The 22,517-nt window shown below is 39.5% G+C and overlaps 3 protein-coding genes and 1 long non-coding RNA gene across 7 annotated transcripts; 3 read left to right on the plus strand and 1 right to left on the minus strand.

Moving 5' to 3' along the window:
- Positions 1-1,601: 1,601 nt before the first annotated feature.
- On the plus strand, positions 1,602-2,246 carry LOC135344656 (uncharacterized). The gene is made up of 3 exons (XR_010397500.1): positions 1,602-1,622; positions 1,792-1,896; positions 1,953-2,246. It is a non-coding gene; the product is annotated as an uncharacterized LOC135344656 (long non-coding RNA).
- A 4,052-nt stretch (positions 2,247-6,298) lies between these two features.
- LOC135344619 (3-hydroxyisobutyryl-CoA hydrolase, mitochondrial-like) lies at positions 6,299-13,864 on the plus strand. Of its 3 annotated transcripts, none has more exons than XM_064541871.1 (13): positions 6,299-6,459; positions 6,603-6,684; positions 6,752-6,874; positions 7,063-7,147; positions 7,650-7,697; positions 7,747-7,799; positions 7,986-8,142; positions 8,221-8,288; positions 8,346-8,465; positions 8,552-8,695; positions 8,810-8,824; positions 9,083-9,187; positions 9,241-13,864. In XM_064541871.1, exons 1-13 carry the CDS (start codon positions 6,452-6,454, stop codon positions 9,391-9,393), a joined length of 1,161 nt encoding a protein of 386 aa, XP_064397941.1. In that variant the 5' UTR covers positions 6,299-6,451; the 3' UTR covers positions 9,394-13,864. The 3 variants fall into 3 exon arrangements, with proteins under 3 accessions (XP_064397941.1, XP_064397942.1, XP_064397943.1); XM_064541872.1 differs by having other exon boundaries at positions 6,755-6,874; XM_064541873.1 differs by lacking the exon at positions 6,299-6,459 and having other exon boundaries at positions 6,603-6,688; positions 6,755-6,874.
- A 308-nt stretch (positions 13,865-14,172) lies between these two features.
- Positions 14,173-19,396, plus strand: LOC135344588 (uncharacterized). The gene is made up of 13 exons (XM_064541818.1): positions 14,173-14,412; positions 15,317-15,405; positions 15,472-15,561; positions 15,643-15,743; positions 16,627-16,894; positions 16,955-17,094; positions 17,169-17,317; positions 17,403-17,491; positions 17,547-17,630; positions 17,906-18,006; positions 18,063-18,330; positions 18,569-18,711; positions 19,139-19,396. Exons 1-13 carry the CDS (start codon positions 14,263-14,265, stop codon positions 19,213-19,215), a joined length of 1,749 nt encoding a protein of 582 aa, XP_064397888.1. The 5' UTR covers positions 14,173-14,262; the 3' UTR covers positions 19,216-19,396.
- On the minus strand, positions 19,395-22,498 carry LOC135344591 (coiled-coil domain-containing protein 174-like). Of its 2 annotated transcripts, none has more exons than XM_064541824.1 (9): positions 22,344-22,498; positions 22,076-22,183; positions 21,895-22,016; positions 21,667-21,796; positions 21,225-21,433; positions 20,768-20,987; positions 20,253-20,448; positions 19,960-20,079; positions 19,395-19,781 (listed from the first exon to the last, which is right to left on the minus strand). In XM_064541824.1, exons 1-9 carry the CDS (start codon positions 22,398-22,400, stop codon positions 19,402-19,404), a joined length of 1,542 nt encoding a protein of 513 aa, XP_064397894.1. In that variant the 5' UTR covers positions 22,401-22,498; the 3' UTR covers positions 19,395-19,401. The 2 variants fall into 2 exon arrangements, with proteins under 2 accessions (XP_064397894.1, XP_064397893.1); XM_064541823.1 differs by having other exon boundaries at positions 21,895-22,019.
- Positions 22,499-22,517: the final 19 nt, after the last annotated feature.

The following is a 22,517-nucleotide window of genomic DNA, read 5'->3' on the forward strand; positions in this document are numbered from 1 at the left end:
CAATGCTGAAGGATTGCTTGTCTAAGCTGGTGTTGTTCTGAAAAGGTAAAATTGATCCCAAAGATCACACACACACACATTAGAAGTGGACACTCTTCATCAAAAAGTACGGAAGCCTGTAGGGGCCATTCAGTTCCACTCTAAGATTCCACTCTAGAATGCACTTCCACTCTGAAATTTCACTCTGGAATGCACTTCCATTCTAAAATTCCACTCTGAACTTCCATTCTGGAGTGCACTTCCATTGTGCCAATCACATGATATCACGCGTTGGCCTCATCTTGTACCGAGATCGTGTCTACTATTAAAACCAGTGACTAAACTGCTCTGATAAATCGTTTGTGAGTATGGTATATATTACTGTGTGTGTGTATAGTATTTATTAGTGGACTCTGCAGTTGAGAATGGTTCATGTTTTTGATGACCTCCCATGCACATGCAAGTAGATATAAATTACTATATATTCTGTAGCAAGGAGTATGGAGATTCAGCCGTTGTATAGCTACACATCTTTGAGATTATAAATCTGACCCCCCCCCCCCCCTACACATACAGTGTGGTATCTGTATTAAAGGAGTGTGCATGTGGAGTATATAGTGTCCTCAATGCAGGATAAAGTCCCGCCACCCAGCTCTGCCCTCTCTGATGTTCAACCAGAGTGGAGCCTGGAGGTATATGTCAAGACAGCAAAGGTCAAATTGACATCATCTGGTCTGTACGTGTTCAGGCACTTAGTAACAGAACTGGCAGCTATGAACATTAAAACTGCAGCTAGAAATTAGCGTTTTATTGATGATTTGTAACATTTATATCAATTTGTGCATGTGTTGGAGACAGCATTCATGTCCCCAATGCTGTCACCGTATAACAGTGGTTGTTTGGTTGTGTCCTAACTATGTTTCAGAATAAGTATTACAAGCAGTAGTTGTTGGGGATTAACAAGATAAAAAACACAGGCCGGATTAGCCTGTAAGAATACCCATGCACTCTCAAAATATTAACAAGTTTCTCAACTTTACTATAGCCATTTTTCACACTGGATGGAGACAATAACACAATGGCATTTCAGAATGGAAATGCATTCTAGAATGGAATTTCAGAATGGAATTTCAAAATGGAAGTGCATTCTAGAGTGGAATTGCAGAGTGGAAGTGCATTCCAGAGTGGAATTTTAGAATGGAAGTGCATTCCAGAGTGGAATTTCAGAGTGGAAGTGCATTTTAGAGTGGAATTTTAGAGTGGAACTGAATGGCCCCTGCTTCCGTAAAAAAGTATAAGATGTTTCAGTTCAGTCACAACTTTTTAGTTTCTACTATACAACCCCCAAATCACTTGTTTATTTCTATCTGTAGTTTTCCACTGAGCATGCAGTCTGAGCTCACCCTGGCCCCCCACATGCATGGAGACCATCAATAGATGGTTTGACCAACCTAGCGTGGAGGGGATAGTGGAGGCACTAGAGAAAGAGAAGACTGAATGGGCCAAGCAACAACTCAAGGTGAGTTCAAAGGCCAAGGTCCCTATCATGTACACTGTAGTATACTTACATTGTATGAGTAAAGATGTACTACTCCCACACACAATTATAACGTTGTTGTTGGCAGACACTAGCTGGGTAAATGGTGAGTCGAATTACAGCTCTCTTTAAAAAAATTATGCGTGTGAAGTCATTGTTAAACTGAGCTAGCTGTGCATAAGAATGCTTGCATTAGGGCTTACGAGCCATGCTGCATCTAATGAAGATAATATAAACACTACCTTCTTTCTAAAGTTTGCTATATAAATTTCCAGTCCCCTACATTGCTAAAGATCCCTCACCGACAGCTGGCTTTGGGCGCTCAACTGTCCATTGCTGAGTGTTTTAAAATAGAGTATCGTATGAGCCAAGCATGTATGGTAAGTCATATGATAGTTCACATGCTTAATGACGTTATGGTTTACTGTACGTTCAGACGGGGAAGGACTTCTACAAGGGTGTGAGAGCGGTGCTAGTAGACAGGGACAATAGCCCTCAGTGGACTCCAGCCATTTTACAAGACGTGGCTGATGAGTTCGTAGATCAATACTTTGCTAGATTACCAGAGGACAAAGAATTGCAACTCTAGCATCATGTTCGATGAGTGCGAATAAGTTATTGTGTGTGTGATGATATAATTATACCTCTGTTGCTTTAGCAGAGTTTATTTCAGGTAAGGGGCAGAGGGGAAATTTCACCCCCCCCCTTAGATGATCAAAAATGTTACCAATGTCCAAGTAGGTGATCGCAGGATAGCTATATATACGTTATAGTTATTGACTGGTTGACTAGTAATTATGGCTTATAAACAACCAATGCCGAGGGCGCAGCCCGAGGCTGAGGTTGTTTATAAACCATAATTACTAGGCAACCAGTCAACAACTGATTTATTTACTGCAAAAACAGCAAAACAGTCATTTGAACATCAGTGGAGACAGTCAAACTTGCTCTCACAGCCTCAGAATTATGCAGTTAGAACAGTTACAGGCATAGAACTAGCACTAGCAGTACTACTGTGGAGCTACATGAGCTAGCTAGGTTCAGCTAGCTGGAAGCCATGCATAAACTTTGACCAGACCCGCCCACCACTAAATGCAGCTGCGAGGTTTGTACATATAGCTAGCTAGCTACCTGTACTGTAGCTCTGAACACTTGTCTGTTATTGTCAACAACACCACAGTCTACTTGTAATCCTCTACTTCTGAGCCACAGCCTTGACTACTGAGAAAGCACAGAGCAAGAATTTGACTACAGGCTTCAGCTAGTTCAGTTCAATACTGTCAAGCTTACACAACATTTTTGAATTTTATTGCAATGTACCAAATTTTTTCAAGATGCATCATATCAATTCAAATCTGCTGAGGAAGTAGATTATAAGAATAGTGCCTGGGGGAAGTAATTATATAATATAATTACTGGACATCACCTAGGATACGGACTGAATCAGTAAATAAGTAAATCTAAGCTACATGTATAATTACAATCATATGTATTAAATGTACATGTATATTATAGTAGCTATAGCTTCAAGTCTGGTTGAGCTATAGACCATGCATTCCTCTTTTTGGGAAGTGAACAACACTTCGACGTCCTCACGACGTAGCTGCACAAAAGTGTGTTGCCAAGATCTGCTTAATTGCTTCATTGGGGCAAGCGAAGCGAGTTTCTACTATACATCATGTATACCTACTAGTGCTCAGCGGTGCAATTTTTTGTATGATTTTATGTATAGCTACCATAATTTAATTACACCACTTGAAAAATACATTTCATAGTGGCATATCTTTTAGAACACAAAAAATTGCGTCAATCGAGCTGGCGCTTATGTTCTATACACCATAGTATACACCTAGTCTGGTGTAAAAGAGTGCAATTTCACTAGATGTACAACTACAGTTTGATTTTTAGTTTCTGTATATTTTACAGCTGCGTCTAGACAGTAATTGAATGGTATATACCCACCCTATATACCTAATGTATGATCGAATTTCAAATTTGAAACAGATTTCTCATATTCTACGCCTCAAGGCATAATCATACCATAATTTTGGAACTACCGTATTACAATAGCCGAATAGGCTGAAACTTTGAAGTAAGTATTTAAGTATAGTAAGTTTTACTTGAAGTGACTTTCAACAGGTGACTTTTACAGAAAAAAGATTGCATATAATTATATATAATATACTGTATAGGATTTACAACTAGTTGTTTCAAGTTTCGGTGATTTGAAGAAAGTAGTGACTTACATAGTGACTTTAAAAAGAAAAAAATTGCATATTCAAGTTTCGGTGATTGAAAGGTCAGTTGAAGTAAGTAAGTAGTTAAGTTTTACTTGAAGTGACTTTACAATAGGTGACTTTGTAACTAGTTGTTTAAGTTTCGGTGATTTGAAAAAGGTCCTTAAAATGGAAGTATATTTGGCGTGAGGATAGAGCACCACCATTATTTCAACTTTCAAGGGTAAGTTGAAGTTTTCAAACTGGATCGAGCAACGAATCACTCCAGAATTTTTATCAAGGAGAAAGCCGTTTACTTTTTGCGCTTTAGTCGCCTTCTTGTTAATCAATCTACGTATGATTTTGCTCACCAACAGAATGTAGAGGCCTGCATAAACTTCACCCATAAATATTTTTCTGAGGCACATCCAAACCAGGCACACTTTTCACTTTTGAGATTTGTCGGTTGTAACGAATATTCAATTAGGGCTGTCGACTTTTCTTCACTGGAGACATCATCGGAGACATCCATTCCTGGAGTGACAAGAAGCTTGTCCTTGTTGATTATTATGTCTGGGGCCCCTCTAAACAAAAATGCAGCAGACATGAGTTTGCTAACTTTTAGCAAACCAAGGATTTTTGTATCCCACCGTGGCCCTTTTTCAGCTGTGTAGGAGGTTGTAACTTTAAAACACTTTGGTATAGCATAGCAGAGTCTTTCCGTCCAGTCATTTTGATCCCAATTGAACACATTTGCACGTGGTTCATTATTATGGTGTTTCTTTCAGATTAGTGCCTGCCAGCAGTGCTATTTCGTTCCTAAGAGATTGTTGTATACGATCAGGACATCCTTCAGCAGCGACTTCCATGTTGTAACTATCCAAGAGCCAACGATTGCATTGGAAGTAAGGCTCCAAGAAAATGTGATCACGACCGGTGTAAATACTAGGCGGCAGTGTTCCATCTTTTGGTTCAATATGCATCAGCTTGGCTATATGGAAATAACTTGTACCTGAACATGTTGCATGCATTTTGTTAAATCCGTACACGTACATATTTGAAGTCAGAGGAGGAGAAAAAAATGACCCATCAATAGCATTGAACAGTCCAAGCAGAGAATTTCTCAACTCTTTCCTAATCAGAGCACCCATAGCTGGATTTAATGTCTGAAAATGTGACAGGGCCTAGGAAAACAACCCTTATGGAGCAAACTAATTAATTGTATTTTATTGCTTAATTAAATAAAGCAGTGCTTAAGCTTCAAATTGATTACAATATCACTCACTTTGCACCTTCCTACCCCAAAATATTTTCGGGTGAAAGGGGGACAGTATTGACCTACCGTTTTGAGAAACTAATGTTCCAAGTTCTATCTGCATAATTATAAGAACAGCATGAAAAAATTCAATGGCTGCCTTGTAACGGCTATACAAAAAATTTTCAGATAAAAAAATTTTTTTTTTAGTTAGAGGAGATATTGAAGTTACTTCTTATGAAAGAAAACCAAAATCCTAAAATAGCTCTAAATATTTTACTTTGTAGTGTACTGAACATTATTAGTTTGCTCCATAAGGGTTGTTTTCCTAGGCCCTGTCACAAATGCTGAAATGTAATAGTTCCCTGTTTGTCTTCGTTTGAAAGTTGCAATGCGCAACGAAGAAAATAAATACCAAAGTAGTAAAAATGTACTTTAGTACAATCTCTTTTGGCACTGGGTTCACCAGCAGCCATAGCCATGTTCTGTGAGGTCAAAATGTCATGATAGTATTAATCAACACATAAACATTATACAAGCAGGAGTAGAATCGGAATTGAATGGAGTAGAATGTCCACCTGGAGATTTCTCCCATAAGGCTAATTATTGGCTATTGCATACACTAGCCTAGAAAAGGTATAAAAGAGGCGCCTTATTTAGAACAAGTAGATCTACAGTAAGTTCTATAAAAGACTGGTAGCCATGTTGAGCAAAAAAAGGAGCACCGATTACAATAAAACAATCCATTGGATAAGGTGCAAACTAAGCTTTTTCCCAGCCGATCATGTCAATCCGAGGTGCACGCTCTTCAAAATACCATGCAGCAGAAGAGCCATGCCAGCCCATTGATCTCCAGCTGGCGGAAGGGCACATCAGCTGAATCAGAACTATGTATTACATTACTCTTGTTCTCTGCATACCGCGTACCGGATACCGTATAGCGGGTATATTTCGAGGGTATAAACTTTCGCGGATTGACTGGTAAAAAGGTTTTCGCGAATTTAATTTTCGCGGAATAGCAATCTTTCTGCAGCATGCATGCATGCTATATTAAATTCGTGGGTATAAATGTTCGTAGTAGATCTACATGCTTGATCAGCGAAAACCGTGAACATTTATACCATCGAAATATACAATATCGTACATGATCGTTCTATCTTTGCCTGTACTTGTTTATTTGTCCCCCCTCCCAAGATCTACGGTAAGTGACCGACTGACTGACACGTTACATAATCACGACATCAACCTACTTTGTCTTTGTTGAAAAATAAGGTAAAAGCTGGCTCAGACAGAGCCGTCTGTCAAATCTCTTCTCACCAGACCGATTTTTCTCTAATGCAACAATGTGCCTCACTGTCAAGGCTCTAGGCTCTCAGACTTTGTTCTAGCTCTCTCCTGGATCATATTTTTATCTGTCGAAGGAGGTTTCCAGTGGAAACTGTAAAGAGAGACCTCTAGGGGTCTATGGCCAGGTTCAACTCTGTAGATCTAACTCAGTATTAAATGCAGAAACAGCAAAACAATTTTTTTTACTAGATAGTGTATCTATGGCTAGATTTGTATGTTGATTTGGATATGGACTTACATGCATGCACGTATCTTTCTTATCTTACAGTTTTGTAAGACATGTGACTAAAAGAAATACACTAAAACGTCACTTACACGCCCAATTTCCTTTGTCATCAACAACGAGTCGGGTAGGTACAGTATAGTAATGTATGTCAGTGCTATCCACCTCAAAACTCAACCCTTCAAACACACAAGCAGGACGAGGTGGTGGTGAGCAGTGACGGAACTGGAGGGGTTAAGTACATCCTTTTGAACAGACCGAAAGCTCTAAATGCTTTCAATGTGCACATGGTCAAGAACATCACGAAAGAGATGAAAGTAAATGATCATCAGTCTTTTAAGAGTTGCACAAAACTGGTCGTATAAATGTACGTATAATTATAATCATAATTTGTTCAGCTATCAGTGCTAGTCTTGTTGCCTGCATGATGAACCTTTGCGCACACACATAGCTGTCAATGTAATTATTGTTGCATGCAGACACTTAGTGGTGTTACTAACTCCAGGAAATGGAGGCGGACTCATCCGTTCGTGTTGTGGTGATGGAAGGGGCGGGGGACAAGGCTTTTTGTGCTGGAGGAGACATTAGAGGTACTCTAAAGTGTGTAGAAACTGCGTTTAGGACGTTGTTCAAAACCATTAAAAAGAACAACGGTTCTTTTATGCAATGTCATACATTCACAAGGGGATTAAGTACATGTATTGGTTATTGCCCAGCACAAACGAGGGCATTATATTATCCAGTGCAATATATGGCATGTTGCATGAGGGCGCCTGCAATAACTAACTTGTTGCCCAATGACGTCAAACTTTTCTGATTAGTCGAGTTTTTCCCTGTATATTTTGAGTGGAATTTTAGTGAATTCATGAATTCCATAGTAAATTCTTAGGTGTTCTTCCCACAACTATTGCAAAGATAATTATTGAGCCTATAAAATGAGTTATTGGCAAAAGCAGATTTTTTTCACGAAATCTACTGCATTTGACAAAAGCAGTAAATGCATGCAGTATAGCTGCATTCTGTCTTTTCTATAATTATTGTTTGTGCTGATTTCTCATCAAACTGTATCTGTCTCGTTGCTATTTTGCACAGCTACGGGGGAGCTTTTCAGATACGGGTACACCCTTAACCACTTAATTGGTGAGTGCTCAATTTAATTGCACATGAGGGTATCGATATTAATATGCAGGTACTTACAAGAAGCCATTCATTGCTATTAAGGATGGGATCACTTTAGGAGGGGTAAGTCATACATAAACAGTACTATAATCATACTGTTTCAGAGTGAATGGGATCCTATTTCTTAATGGGATGCAAATAGCGGAGTGCTAGCTATATTCATATGGCTTCACATTGCCTTCGGGAGGGTATTCCTTACACTATCACCAATCGCTCACACACCCCTCACCCCCTTCATACCACTCACAGGGTGTGAGTATGTCAGTACATGGTGATTTTGGAGTAGCCACAGAGCACACACTGTTGGCTATGCCAGAGACTTTCATCGGACTGTTCCCGGATGCCGGTGGATCGTACTTCCTGCCACGCCTCACAGGAAGCCTCGGAATGTACCTGGCATTAACTGGTATGCGATAGTGTAGGATATACATGTATATGTGGGTATAGGTGGAATGGGCAGTATACCTCTTTTTATTACCTCTAGGCCACAGATTAAAGGCTAGAGACGTATTGTTAGCGGGTTTGGCCACTCATTTCATTCCAACCGCACAGGTACCCGTTAACGTTATGTAGTATTTCCTTATCAACATGTATCGGATTATTATTCAGATGCCAATGCTGAAAGATTGCTTGTCTAAGCTGTGTTCTGAAAAGGGAAAATTGTCATCGTCTGATCCCAAAGATCACACACTCATTATTAAGCAAGAACTGGACACTCTTCATCAAAAAGTATATAAAGATGTTTCAGTTCAGTCACAACTTTTTAGTTTTTACTACAGCCCCCAAAGCACTTTTTTTTATTTCTGCCTGTATAGTTTTGCACTGAGCATGCTCAGTCTGAGCTCACCCTGGCCCCCCACATGGAGACCATCAACAGATGCTTTGACCAGCCGAGCATGGAGGGGATAGTGGAGGCACTAGAGAACGAGAAGACTGAATGGGCCAAGCAACAACTCAAGGTGAGTTCAAAGGTCGAGGTCGCTATCATGTATGTGCAGTATAGTATACTTACAGTAAAGATGTACTACTCCCACACACGCACACACACACACATATAACGTTGCTGTTGGCAGACACTGAGTAAAATGGTGAGTCGAATTACAGCAATCTCTTCAAAAAAATGATGCGTGTGAAGTCATCGTTAAACTGAGCTAATATTATTCTGAGCTAATATACATAATTATGTATATAAGAATGCTTGCACCACTTCCACTATAGTAGTATTAGAGAGAGGCATTAGGGCATACGAGCCATGCTGCATCTAATGAAGATAATAGTAAACGCTACCTTCTTTTCGATAAAAATTATTACAACAAACTATAAAGTTTGCTGTATAAATTTTCCAGTCCCCTACATCGCTAAAGATCACTTACCGACAGCTGACTTTAGGCGCTCAACTGTCCTTTGCTGAGTGCTTTAAAATGGAGTATCGTATGAGCCAGGCATGTATGGTAAGTCATATGATAGTCACATGCTTAATAATTTATGGTTACTGTACGTTCAGGCAGGGAAGGACTTCTACGAGGGTGTGAGAGCGGTGCTAGTGGACAGGGACAATAGCCCTCAGTGGACTCCAGCCATTTTACAAGACGTGACTGATGAGTTCGTAGATCAATATTTTGCTAGATTACCAGAGGACAAAGAATTGCAACTCTAAACAGTGCAAATGGAAGTTTATTAGCTTTTGGTTAATTGAGTGTGTATGTAATTCAACTCAAGATGTTCCCCTTCTATTGGGTGTATGGCTGTTTTTTTAATTAGTGCTTCAATCGATCTGTCAATTATCTTTTGGTTAGCTTCATATCCTTTTTGGTTTCAACACATAATATACTCCTTGTTTATACTATATAGGAATGGTACATGTGCATTTTCGCATAGGTTCATCCTGTGGATCTTGTAAATCACCCCCTAGACTAGCATGTAAGTTAGCGGTCTATATTTGAGACTACATACAAAACGATAGAATTGAACATGCCCTCCTTGTGTGGTAGTGTAGTTCTACTGCTCTCTATGCTAGCAATAACAAGCTATGCTGAAGAAATATCATCGTTTTGTCCTCCTGGATTTGTACGTAATGAGACTGGCAGCTGCTTATGTTGGAAACACCACCTGCATGGTATTTTACAGTGCAATGATAACACTGGTGTTGCTAAGATTGCAGATGGTTACTGTATGACATTTGACTATCAAATGAAATCGATTGTCATTGGAAAATGTCCGTTTCGTAATCACTCCTCTTTTGAACTTGATAGGGAAGCACTTTACACAACTCTACCAGACAGCGTATATGACCTGGAGTCTAAACTATGTGGGGGTTATCACAGGGAAGGTATTCTGTGTTCTAAATGTGAAGAGTTTTACGGCCCATCTGTAACTTTCTCCATGGACTGTGTGCCTTGTAGAAATGTGTTCGGACATTTTGGTCGATTTGTTTATGTATTGATTCAATTTGTTCAAGCTACTCTGGTGTATCTGTTAATTATTGTGTTCAATATTCGTCTAACAAAGAGCCCAATGAATTGCTTCCTACTGTTTGCGCAAGTTGTAGTGAATATGGTCAAATATGACACAGCTTTGTATTCAAGGTTAGTCTACGCTACAAGTAAAAGCAGCTTTTTTAACTACAGTATGAAATTAGTTCTCAGCTTTTACGGGTATTGGAATCTCGATTTCTTTCCTATTATTCTTCCAGACTTTTGTATAGCTACCTCACTGAAAGGAATACACCTAATTTTTTTACAGTACATAGTAGCCCTCTTCCCATTGATTCTTACAGCGATAATCTACTTCCTAGTGAATCTATACACTCGTCATGTTAAAGTTGTTGTGTTATTGTGGAGAGTAATCAGGTACTGTCTGAGTCCCAAACTATGCTGTGGCTTTAGATGGATGTTAAATAGAATCAGCATGCAAGGCCTTGCCAATTCCTTTGCCTCCTTTCTTCTCATAGCGTATTCTAAAATCATCTTTGACTCTGTTAGTTTCTTTCTTCCTACACACCTCTACACAGTCAATACAACGTATACCTCACCTGTTACAGTCATGTATTATGACCCCAGGGTCGAATTCTTTGGCCCTAAGCACTGGTCATATTCTATACTTGTGTTTATTATCCTACTCTTGTTCACAGTTCTCCCATTACTACTTCTTTTTCTGTACCCATTTTGTTCCTCTCGATGCACCAAGTTCTCCTCTCACTCCATTCGATTCTTTGTAGAGAGCTTTCAAGGCTGGTTCAAAGATGGCACGAAGAAAGGTACGAAGGACTTTAGATTAATCTCATGCTTAAATCCACTAGTACGAATTGTTTTCGGTCTAATGATCATGTTGGTAACCATGTTTGTGGATCCTTCATCAGATTATTACTTCTCTCGATGGCTTTTGGTTGGACTAATGTTTGTTGCAACTTCTATGTTCTTTGCTCTTGCTAGGCCATACAAATTTGAGTACATGAACTCTTTTGAGGCATTATTATATTCACTACTAGGCATTATCTCATTTCTTGCGTCTTACACACTTGGTTTTTACGTTATCTTCCTACTGTGTCCAATACCAATGATAGTTCTTTTGGGATATGGAATGTGCTTGTTCCTGAAACGAGTGAGAACTTTGTTTAGAATCTGTCGTGATAAAAAACTGAATCACTATCCTAGCAGTGAAAGAAGGAGGTTGATGCGGAGTGGATATACCGAGTGTCCATTACCGCATCGATTGGAGAAGCCTGGTTTGTACAAAAGCACACCCACTCCACGGAACATGGATAATTACCCCCCGCCGTTGGAACGCAATATTGGTAGCTATGGTGCAATCGCTGACTCTAATTAGACCCCATACTTAGTTTTGTATGAATAGTGTAATTATCAATATAGCTTGCAGCATCTACAGCATGGTAATTGTTTTACAGCACGACTTATTTTCACGAACAGCTTATGGTTATTATTTTGCTGTAAATGGTGTGTGTACTAGTGTGTGCATTAGATATATATACTGTATATCTTTCAGATGAAAGCATACAATACAACTGCGATACTTTCATTGTTTTGCTTTCCTATATGCAGAGAATTCCCCTTGACATTTAATACTGTATACTACAGCCATATTTGGTGTGTGTGTGCATAAGCGAACAATTATCATAACCTTTCAACTGTATACATAAGAGAGTAACAGTGTGTCTAAAGCTATAGTCTAAGAAAGATACATAGTTGTGTGCTTGTGTTCATGTGTTTGAATTATAGCGTAGGCATAATTATAATAAATACATTTGAAGTCACTTTATATTTTAGCTATAGCCTGTACTAAGCTGACAAATTAAGTGGAATGTCTAGCATAGTTCCTAGTATTTCTTTGTGTGTAGCTGTGCTAGCGTTGCTGCCTCAAGGGTATTCACAACCACATGGAATTGACTCATGTCCACCTTGGTTTCAATACAATGGATCTTACTGTGTGTGTGGTGACACTAACAAAACTGGAGGTATTGTAACTTGTAATGAGACTCTTCAAATGTCATATCTACTACTGGACTATTGCATGACCTACGACAATGTCATCAATGAAACAATACTCTTTTACTGCCCTTACGACACAAGTAAGCATAAGAATCATACTCAAGTCAAACAGTCACGCCAAATGGTACTCAATACAACCGTTAGCAAACTTATCAGCTTCTTTTGTGGTCCTTTAAAAAGACAAGGGCCGTACTGTGAGCAATGCATGAAAAATCACGGTCCGTCTGTATTTACAGAAAACCTGAAGTGTATAAATTGCGATAAGACTTACAGTGGCTGGACGTTTTATTTAACTCTTGAGTTTTTTCCTCTTACTGTGTTCTTTCTTGTGATCGTTCTCACTGGTATTAGTCCCTGTTCTGGAAGCATGAATTCATTTGTTATGCTCAGCCAGCTGTTTTCTTTACTGTTCTCCTACGGCAACCAAGATCAACTCGTTCCCCCTTACGGAGAAGCTGTTCACGTGATAGTGCAATTAATACGGACTTCCTACGGTTTTTGGAATCTAGATTTCTTTAGAGGTCTAGTAGGTAATTTTTGTGTGAGCAGTCATCTAACTAATCTACAAGCTATTTCCCTACACCTGATTCCACCGTTCTATCCAGTTATTTTACTGATTGTAGCCTCAGGATTAATCTATTTGTATCACCGAAACTTTCGTCCATTTGTGAGAGCGTGGAAACCGTTCAAAAAATGTCTCTCTCATTACCCACTTCCAAATGATCTCCGATGCTCTATTATACGATTGTTTGTTACCTTTTATCTATTTGGCTACACTAAGATATTGAGCACATGTACTTTACTTCTTGTTCGAGGCTCTTTGTTTAAACTGAATAGTAGCGAAAAAACTTCTGTCCTTTTGATGTCTCCTGATATTGAATATTTTAGCACTAACCACACAGGTTATGCCGTCATTTCACTCATCTTACTAATACTAACAATTTTCATACCAGCTGTATACCTAACGATACACCCTCTGTTAGAGAAAAAGTGCAATGGCTTCACACGTATAACGTTTATTACGATCACAGTGGATGCATTCTCATCTTGTTTCAAGGATGGTCAAGATGGGCAAATGGACTGTCGACATTTTGCTGGAGCCTATTTGTTGCTAAGAGTTATCGCGGTGATGCTGTTTTCTGTTATCTGGAGTCCATTAGCAACTTACCTCACAATCACAGGCGTATTTTTCCTAGCAACTGTTACTGTGGGTGTGTGTCGTCCTTACAAGCAAAAGTTACATAATGTTCTAGACATTGTGTTTTTTTCTCTTCTCACCATTGGAATTCTCTTTGCCTCGCTCGCAAATTTTTTGGTTTTGAGTGACAGTGTTCAAATTTTTTTTACTGTGATAGTCCTGTTTAGTTTTTTAATTCCCCTCCTATATGCGTTGCTATACATCAGCTATCATCTCATAAAGCTTGTTATTCTTCTGGTATCATGCAGCTGCAAGAAGAGACGACAGTACGAGGAAATTACACAGTATGAAGATTCGGCTTCAATAAGTAATGAGCATTCTGCCAACAACAGCGACGCACACAACAAATAGTCACTCATGTCATGTGTTTTGTGCATTTTATCTGCATCTGTGCTGATTATGAATGTGCTTTCATTTTTACTTTATCTGGTTGAGTTAACATGTAAAGTAAAGGGGAGGAGTTGAGCTTCAAGCAATTGCACACATCAAAACAGGTCGTAAAAGAGTCTTTCCTATGTATATACACAAGGCAGTATACATGTGGCCAAAATTTCAGTCCCCCGCATGTCCCGGGATAGGGAGGGGGGGGTGAGGGGGTAGTGATTGATAGTGCATTATGCCTTGAAGTTATTATGAATGAAAGTGTGATAAAAAGGGGAGGATTATGCCTTCAAAAGTGTTATGGAAGTGTGATTGGCTAGATGATCTTAGATCTATAATGTTTATCAAAAGGGGAGGATCTGCAGTGGGGACCATTTCCAGATTTGCCAATTATCTTTTGGTGTCAAACTGAAATCCAAACCAGAGGTCTGAACCAACAGTCATGCTTGTAAATGCAATACTGACTGTCATAGCACTTCAGTTGCTGTGTCCTCAGTATGGTGTTCTCTCTCTGCGTATTGGAGCTTTCAATGTGCAAGTCTTTGGCCAGACGAAATTTGGGAAGCAGCATGTTGTCTCTACATTGAGCCAGGCACGTACATAGCTTGTATGTGCATGTGTAAACAGTATTGTATGTGTTGATCACTGTGTATTGTTCACTTTGTATTGATCACTGTATATTGAACTGTGTATTGTGTGTGTGTGTGTACGTGTATTGAATCACTGTGTATTGATCTCTGTGTATTGATCACTGTGTATTGATCTCTGTGTATTGATCTCTGTGTATTGTTGATCTATGTGTGTCACAGTATTGTATTGATCACGTGTATTGAATCACTGTGTATTGATCTCTGTGTATTGTAGATCTATGTGTGTCACAGTATTGTATTGATCACTATAAAAGCTGGCTCTGTCAAAAAACGTGGCCTCTGTAGTTGGAAATTGATGTTTAAGCTTATGGATGGAAATCTTGTGTGCATAGTTGGGGGATGTCAGGTACATCGCAAGCCCATATCAAGTTTTGTTCTGCTGTAACTTAAAGTTGCAGCCCAATCAGATTGAAGCTTCACCGTCATCACCACATGGTACACCCACGTGTTGATACGCAGAGCATGCATGCAGGTGCATATTGTGTATGTATGTTCATACATATACTGGACTGCAATCTGATTGGTCTGATTCGGTTGAAAATAATTATGGTTGCAGCAGAACAAGGCATGATTTAGGTTTGCAAACCAACCATGTGCGCCTGTTTCTCGGACGTCGGGTCATGCCCAACTAGAGTATGCACACTGTATAAAACTTTGTCTTTTTGTTATCCTAGCCTTTACATCATGGTTCCGCTGTAACCTAGCCTTTACATCATGGTTCCGCTGTAACCTAGCCTTTATATCATGGTTCCGCTGTAACAGTGGAAGACGTCTAAAAGCCGACGCTACAACCATTTTGGAATTTTTACCTAATAGAGTTGTACTTCATAACTTTTCTCTGAACAGATTGTTAGGAGGTACGATATCATCCTTGTACAAGAGATCCGAGATTCATCAGAAAGTGTGATTTATTCTTTCTTGGACATTGTTAATAGGTATAATTATTGTAAATGTAAGCAATCATGGATATATCTCTTATTAATTAATTCATTTCCATGCAGTGAATGTCCACCTCATGTGAAATACAACCTTGTTGTAAGTGAGAGATTAGGACGATCTGCCAGCAAAGAGCAGTATGCTTTCCTATACAGGTACACATGCACATCCATTGCATACATGTACATTGCAAGCTAGTATTCTATCTCATGTGTCATATGTACATGTATGTATAGATTGGATAAAATTGAAGAACCGGAGGTATATCAGTATGAAGATGCTTTGGATCATTTTGAGAGAGAGCCATATGGCATATTTGTGCAACCAAAAGAAATAGGTGAGCACATAAAAGGTGTATGATATGAATTGAGAAACTGTTTGTTATAAATTGGATACATGACATATTGTACAAACAGTGCGAGTAAAAGCTTGCATATAATAGGCTTCTAGCCATGTTTTCTTGGATTACGGTATTGTGGCTAAAACTTCGTTCTCGGATTGAGTTTTGCTCACAACTTAAGCTTATTACGGTCTCTTCAGGATTGTTTAAGCAATCTACTTATTAGTTCGTTCATGAACATCAGCCATTACTTAAGACTTTGAACCTTTGGAATCCTTCTTAGCAACGACAATTGTTGACCTTTTCCCATTGATTTTCTGCAAATACATTTCGAGAGCAAATATTTTTGTGGATTTCACCAAACCGCGACCGCGAAAATGTGTGACAAAAACAAAGCCAACCTCGAAATAATATAATTACGAAATTCACAAAAATGGCTAATCCCGGAAAAAAGTTGACCCTTGAATATTACCCGCTGTACGATATTCAAAAGCTATTGTTTTATAGCTTGTTTTTTTGTAGCCATAATTTTTGTAGCCATAATTATAGCTCGTACTGAGTGAGGCATTAGCACCAGTCTTACTGTGGCTTAGGATTACTGGCGCACATGGGTGCTAGTGATTTTTTTGACCTGGCATTACAGTCATAGAAAAATCAGCCTTGCGACAAACCAAGTTTTGATTATTTTTTGCTTGCTTGCTCGTTATATAGCGCCATACATAATAAGAAACATCAATACCTCTCGATTAACACAGCTAGGTTATGATGATGCTGATGACTCTAATTAAATCTCATACAGTGTTAATTAGACAACGGTCAAATGCTTCATTGTGCAGCTCAAGGTATTACGTTAATTAATAATTATGTTACTCTGTAACAGGATGTCCACCGTTTTTTATACTTGGAATTCACGTAAAACCAAGCGAGGTGGTTCAAGAAATGAACCAGCTTGACGAGGTGTTTCTTCAAGCTGCTCAAACATTTAAAACTGAAAATGGAATAATCCTTGGTGATTTCAATGCTGGCTGCTCCTACCTCTCATACTCGGAATACATGTCCCTGGATCTGATGACTGACACGAGGTATTCTTGGCTGATTGACATCCATGAAGACACAACAACTACTGACAGTGACTGTGCGTATGATAGGTGAGAATACGTGACATCGCACGTTCTGATAATATATACTGCTTTCTCTCTTTTCAACAGAATTGTTGTGTCAGGAGAAATCAGAAATTACATTCCTAACCAGAATATTGGAGTGTTTAGATTTGATGTGGAGTATGCCCTGTCCTTAGAAGAGAGTCAGGAAGTTAGTGATCATTTCCCAGTCGAATTCGAGGTTGGAGGTACGTTTGATTGCAAATGCAACTTTCGAATGCAAATGAATTATGCACTCGTGCATGTCCATCCCTATACATAGGCACCTACATTTCTAAGCAGTGGGATCCAGTATCACTGGAATGTGATCTTGAAGCTACTGCCCCTGGTCTAAGAGTTGGTGCTTTCAATGTTAGGATTTTCGGAGTCACAAAATTCAGTGAGGCTGATGTTGTGGAAATTTTGCGTCTGGTGAGGAGTTAAGAGCTGCTCGTGTTATACAAATTTCCATATCTGCGTAATGTATACATGTCGAACTAGTTATGTAACCATATAGATTACCCATCGCTATGATGTACTTCTTATTCAAGAAATTCGCGACTCCTCTGAAGAAGTTATCTATTCTTTTCTGGACGTCGTTAACAGGTCAGTTCCAGAGCTTTTATGATACTTATAAGATTTATCATGGATTTTTATACAGCGACTCCGAGGTGAAATATAGAATGGCTGTCAGTGACCGCTTGGGACGATCAACCAGCAAAGAGCAGTACGCCTTTTTGTACAGGTAATACAGTGAATGGCACATCGATCAAGTATTTGCATTAGCTAGTGCCACAAGAAGCTTTGTCGAAAGTCCTTATCAGACTGTCCTCTAATCTTTGCTACTATAATAATTATAAGTTATGTGCTGCAATCAAGCACAGTTTTGAGTTGTAGTTTGGCAGTATTAGTACACTCGACATTATGTATTATTATGTACTCATGTGCGACACACTAGCTGCTGGTAGAAAATGTGGACAGTATTCATTCATACAATACGTCACATAAATTATGATATAGAGATGACAAGGTGGAGCTGTTGAGTTTATATCAAGAAGAAGATATTGAAGATGTGTTTGAAAGAGAACCATTCTGTGCTTTCTTTAGAAGCAGAGAAATCAGTAAGAATACAAAATAGTGCTCCCTGGAGTTACTCTCTATGTGCATGTTTTTATAGATGTCCCAGACTTTTTCTTGGTTGGTATCCACACAAAGCCCAGTGAAGCAGTTGAAGAGATAAACCACTTGGACGATGTTTTTAAGAGGGCTTCTTCAGAATTTCAAACTGACAATGGAATAATTCTCGGTGACTTCAATGCCGACTGCTCTTACGTTTCCCCTGGAGAACATAGTTCATTGGACCTGGTGAAAGATGTAAGCTTCACTTGGTTGATTGACAGAAAAGCGGATACAACCACAACTGATACTCTCTGTTCATATGACAGGTCCGTATAATTATATGTACACGTATATAATATATCACTGTGCGTTGCACAATTGTGTAGACAAAGTTACGATACAAGTCATGATTAATAGAAAAATCTTCTCATGGGGCACATAATTATAACCAGGCAGCTGCATGATCTCGAAAGAGTTTAATCTTATACCCATGCGAATAATTATGTATACAAATTGTTTGTGAGATACACTCTGTCATCACATGCAGTGTCTCTATATCTACAGAATTGTCGTAGGTGGTGGTGACCTGATGAAGTACATTCCCAAATGGAGTGCCAAAGTATTCAGGTTTGACATAGAGTATGCTCTGTCCAAGGAAGAAACTCAGAAAGTCAGTGATCATTATCCAGTGGAGTTCCAGTTGCTTAGTGAGTTACACAGCATGTGATTCGATGGGGACGCAGAGCTTGCTGTGTATGTAGACCCAGCTGTGAGGAAAACTTATTGAATTGAACCTTTTGTCGCTCCCTGCATATACTTACAGAGTTTCATCAGTTAGGGGGGAGGTTTGTTACGCGCGCCACAAAATGTTTGACCACTCCCACATTTGTTGGCCACACCCCTTATTACATGCTAGTGCATCACACTACATATTTCCATCATAGACAGTATACGTACTGATGTGATGATATCATTATTCTACAACATTTTTGAGGGGAAGGTTCACCTTTCCCCCCCCCCCCCCCCCCCTACTAGATGTGAAACCCTGCTTAATTGTGTAGGCTATATTGAAAATTTTCTTTGTGCACTAAGCCAAGTCTAGACACTGTGATATGATCATATTGTTTTACACAGGTAACGAGCAGCTACGTTTTTGCAAAGATCAAATCCAGGTGCTCCAAATGCAGCAACAGAGAAGAGATGAGTTGTGACCTTCAGACAATCTTGAACGTGCATTCTAGTGAGAATTATTGACTTTACGTAGCTGTTCCTTACATGCAGTATGTAATTTAGTTGAAAGATAAAATTTAAAGTTAAAGTACATGTATACATACGTATTCATGACATGTACAGTTTTTGTATTGAATTCGAAATAATTATTGACAATCAAAATTATATTATTGATCAGTTGCATGGGTTGATACAGATGGGGGTGGTCCTGGTGGTGGTCCTGGGGGGTAATGCATTGGGGGTGGAGGGACATATAAATGTTGCCATAGAAACGGTGGCGGTGGAGGTGGAATGAAATTGGGGGGTGGATTGACAAACCAAGGTGGTGGGGGAAGAAATGAGTGAGGGGGTAAAGTGTTGCCGTGACAACTCGGCATGGCTGGGGGTGGAATGACAGCACTAGGAATAGAGTCACTGTTCACATTAGTTCTAGGGGTGTCTTCAGTCTTGGGCTTTTTAATAGGTTCATTATAGGAAGGGGGCGGAGCAAACTCAGTTAGTCGCTCAGCCTCTAGTTCCTGTTTCCTCTTTCTCACCATGTCCACAACTATAAAAGGTTTGTGTGTGTGTATAGGGCAGTGTATTTGCAATCAGTTGTTCAAAAGCTTTAAAAAAATACATGCTCAAAGATAATTATAGCCACTCAAAGTTGGTAAACTTTAAAAGACGAGGATATTAAAAATGGCCAGAAACAAGTAAAAAGACTAGCAGAACATGCAACGTACCCTTCCCCTTGTCCCAGGGACGAACATGTTTTGCTCTTTCCTCCTCCTCAATCTGTGCTTGCTCCAGGTGAGAATTGACCTTTGATTTCTCAAGCTCCGCATCCAAGAGAGCCTTAATATCTGAAATTTACATCATTGCAACAATTTCTGTTAGAATCAAGCATATCCAATAAATTATAAACATGATTGTTTATAATTATGTATGAGTTACATGACATTGTGTATTAGATTGGTTAGGATCTGGCAATAATGAACAGGTATAGCCATAATTATAGTTACATACATGTACCTACCATAACTGCTGACTTCTTCCGACTCTTTACTGCCTTCTTTCGAATCTTTGCTGCCTTCAATCTCAAACTCGATGTCGGCAAGACCCTGTTCTCTCCTCCGTTGGTTTCTCTTCTCCTTGACTTTGTTCAGTCTCGCCTCAAGCAGTGCCCGTCTTTTCTCGTGCAGCCGCTGCTTCTTATCTCTCTCAGTCTCCGTCTGGAAAGGGGAGGTGGGTGGGTGAGGATAAATTAAGGGGATAGGAACAAAATATTTGCCCCAATTTAGTGAATTAACACATTGACACCACTATTAACTTTACAATATCTCTCAACTGTACAGTCAAGAGGAAACAAGATCATGTGCGCTATCAATAGAAGAGTCAGAGGAGGTACGCCAATGTCAAAGTTCACAAATTAAAACACTGCAGCAGTAGTACGTAGTACCTGATTTTAGCAGAATGATTCTACCTACCAGTACACCTGTCACACACACACATAACACCCTAAAACAAACACACTCACACAATTACTCTAACCTCGTCTCTTAGTTTGTCGAGCATTTCCATCTGTTTCTTCCTCTGTTCCTCTTGGCCCGAGAACTGATAGTAACCGACCCCATGGTTACGAATCTCCCCCTCCTGGACTGACTGGTAGTGAATTGGTCCAAGTGGTTCATCCTGTTCTGTCTCTCTCTCCCATTGGACACGCTCACGTTCCCGTCTCATGTCGTCCGAGAGCAGCTGGGGGGTGGGGGACCTGGGGACAGTGGTAGTAGTGAGTGAACCTAGACTAAGTGCATGTACATGTAGCTATAATTCACCACAAATATTAGAGTATAAGGTAGAACTAGTACACATGTACTGTAATGGTTATAATACATAATACAATCATAGTACAGTACACACATAGATTGATGTGTCATAATTTTGGCCGGCAGTAAAAACCCTAAAATAATAATGGAACTATGCACACAGTACACATACACACATACACCTCTCATTTCCTGTCTTCTCAGGGAGCTCACTCTTGAGGCATCTCCTGGTGCGGCCAAATTCATCCTCATACTCAACCCACTCTTCCACGTCTTGCTGTGAAGGGGAATTCCCTACTGGTGAATTCTGTGACCTCTCGTTGGGAGGGGATGTCCCTGATGTCAATACTTGCGAAGGATCAATTGCTGTTTCAGCTCTCTTGTCCCGTACCTACATGTACATTTATTTGTACACATAATATACTAACAACGTATCATTCACATTAAACGATTTACATGCAGTGAAACCTTTGAAAGTTATTTAAATTTGACAGGTGTTATTTAGTTAGGTACACTAATTAAAGTGTGAGAGGAAATTTCGGCGAAAACACTGTTGTAAGTTCTTTGTAGAGAGGTACAAAATAGTGTCAACCTCTATACAAGTTTTAACTCTAAGTCACTTACTCTGTCATAGACCTTTCGGGTAAAGTCCACCATGTACCTAGACTCCTCCCCCTCTTGACCTTCGACCTCCTCTAACCCCTGACCCTTACTGAGTTTTTCGTAAATTACTGCCTTGGCCTCAAGGGCTTGCCTGAGGGGATAAGCATAGTATTAGACGATAGTTCGTATTGTCCTTAGCAAGGTTGGATAGGGTCATTTGAAAAATCAGGCAGGATATTGCATATCCACCTTGATCTTTCTAGCTCTTTCTCTTCTTGCTGACTCAGTTCTTTCTGGACTTCCTCTATCGCTTGTTTTTTAGAGGATTTGTGCCCTTTGACCTTGTTGGACCGTTTCCAAAGCGATGCAGTCTGCTTGGATGAGAGTAACAGATACAATGTACAACACAATGGATGCTGAAGCAACTTACTTTATCTGACACTTTTCTCGTGTGGGAGTCATTCCTAGGAGCACTGTTTGTCTTGTCTCTCTTGGCGGCCTGTTGCTTACTGTACAGAGCTGCCTTGAGACCAATCAGCTGTATTATTTCAACACATTCCAGACTGATTTCAATGCAGATATACATCTAGATCTACATATAAATTAATTATTTAAACTATACATGTAGCTAGCTAGCTGGATCTATCTACTAAAAATACAGTAGATTTATAGATCTACACCTGGGTTTTAAAACTCACAGCAGATGTGCTAACTTGTATGATCTTCTTATCCTTGTTAGACCCTTCCATGTGCATCCTGGGAGAAGTTACTGTAGCTGCTTTCACAGTTTTATACTGGACATACACAAAATACGGTAAAGACCGTATAATAAGAAACCCCAGGACACGGTGAATGGTAAAGATCGTTGTATA

This window comes from Halichondria panicea, chromosome 11 (genome assembly GCF_963675165.1).
Source record: "Halichondria panicea chromosome 11, odHalPani1.1, whole genome shotgun sequence".
Lineage (NCBI taxonomy): Eukaryota > Metazoa > Porifera > Demospongiae > Suberitida > Halichondriidae > Halichondria > Halichondria panicea.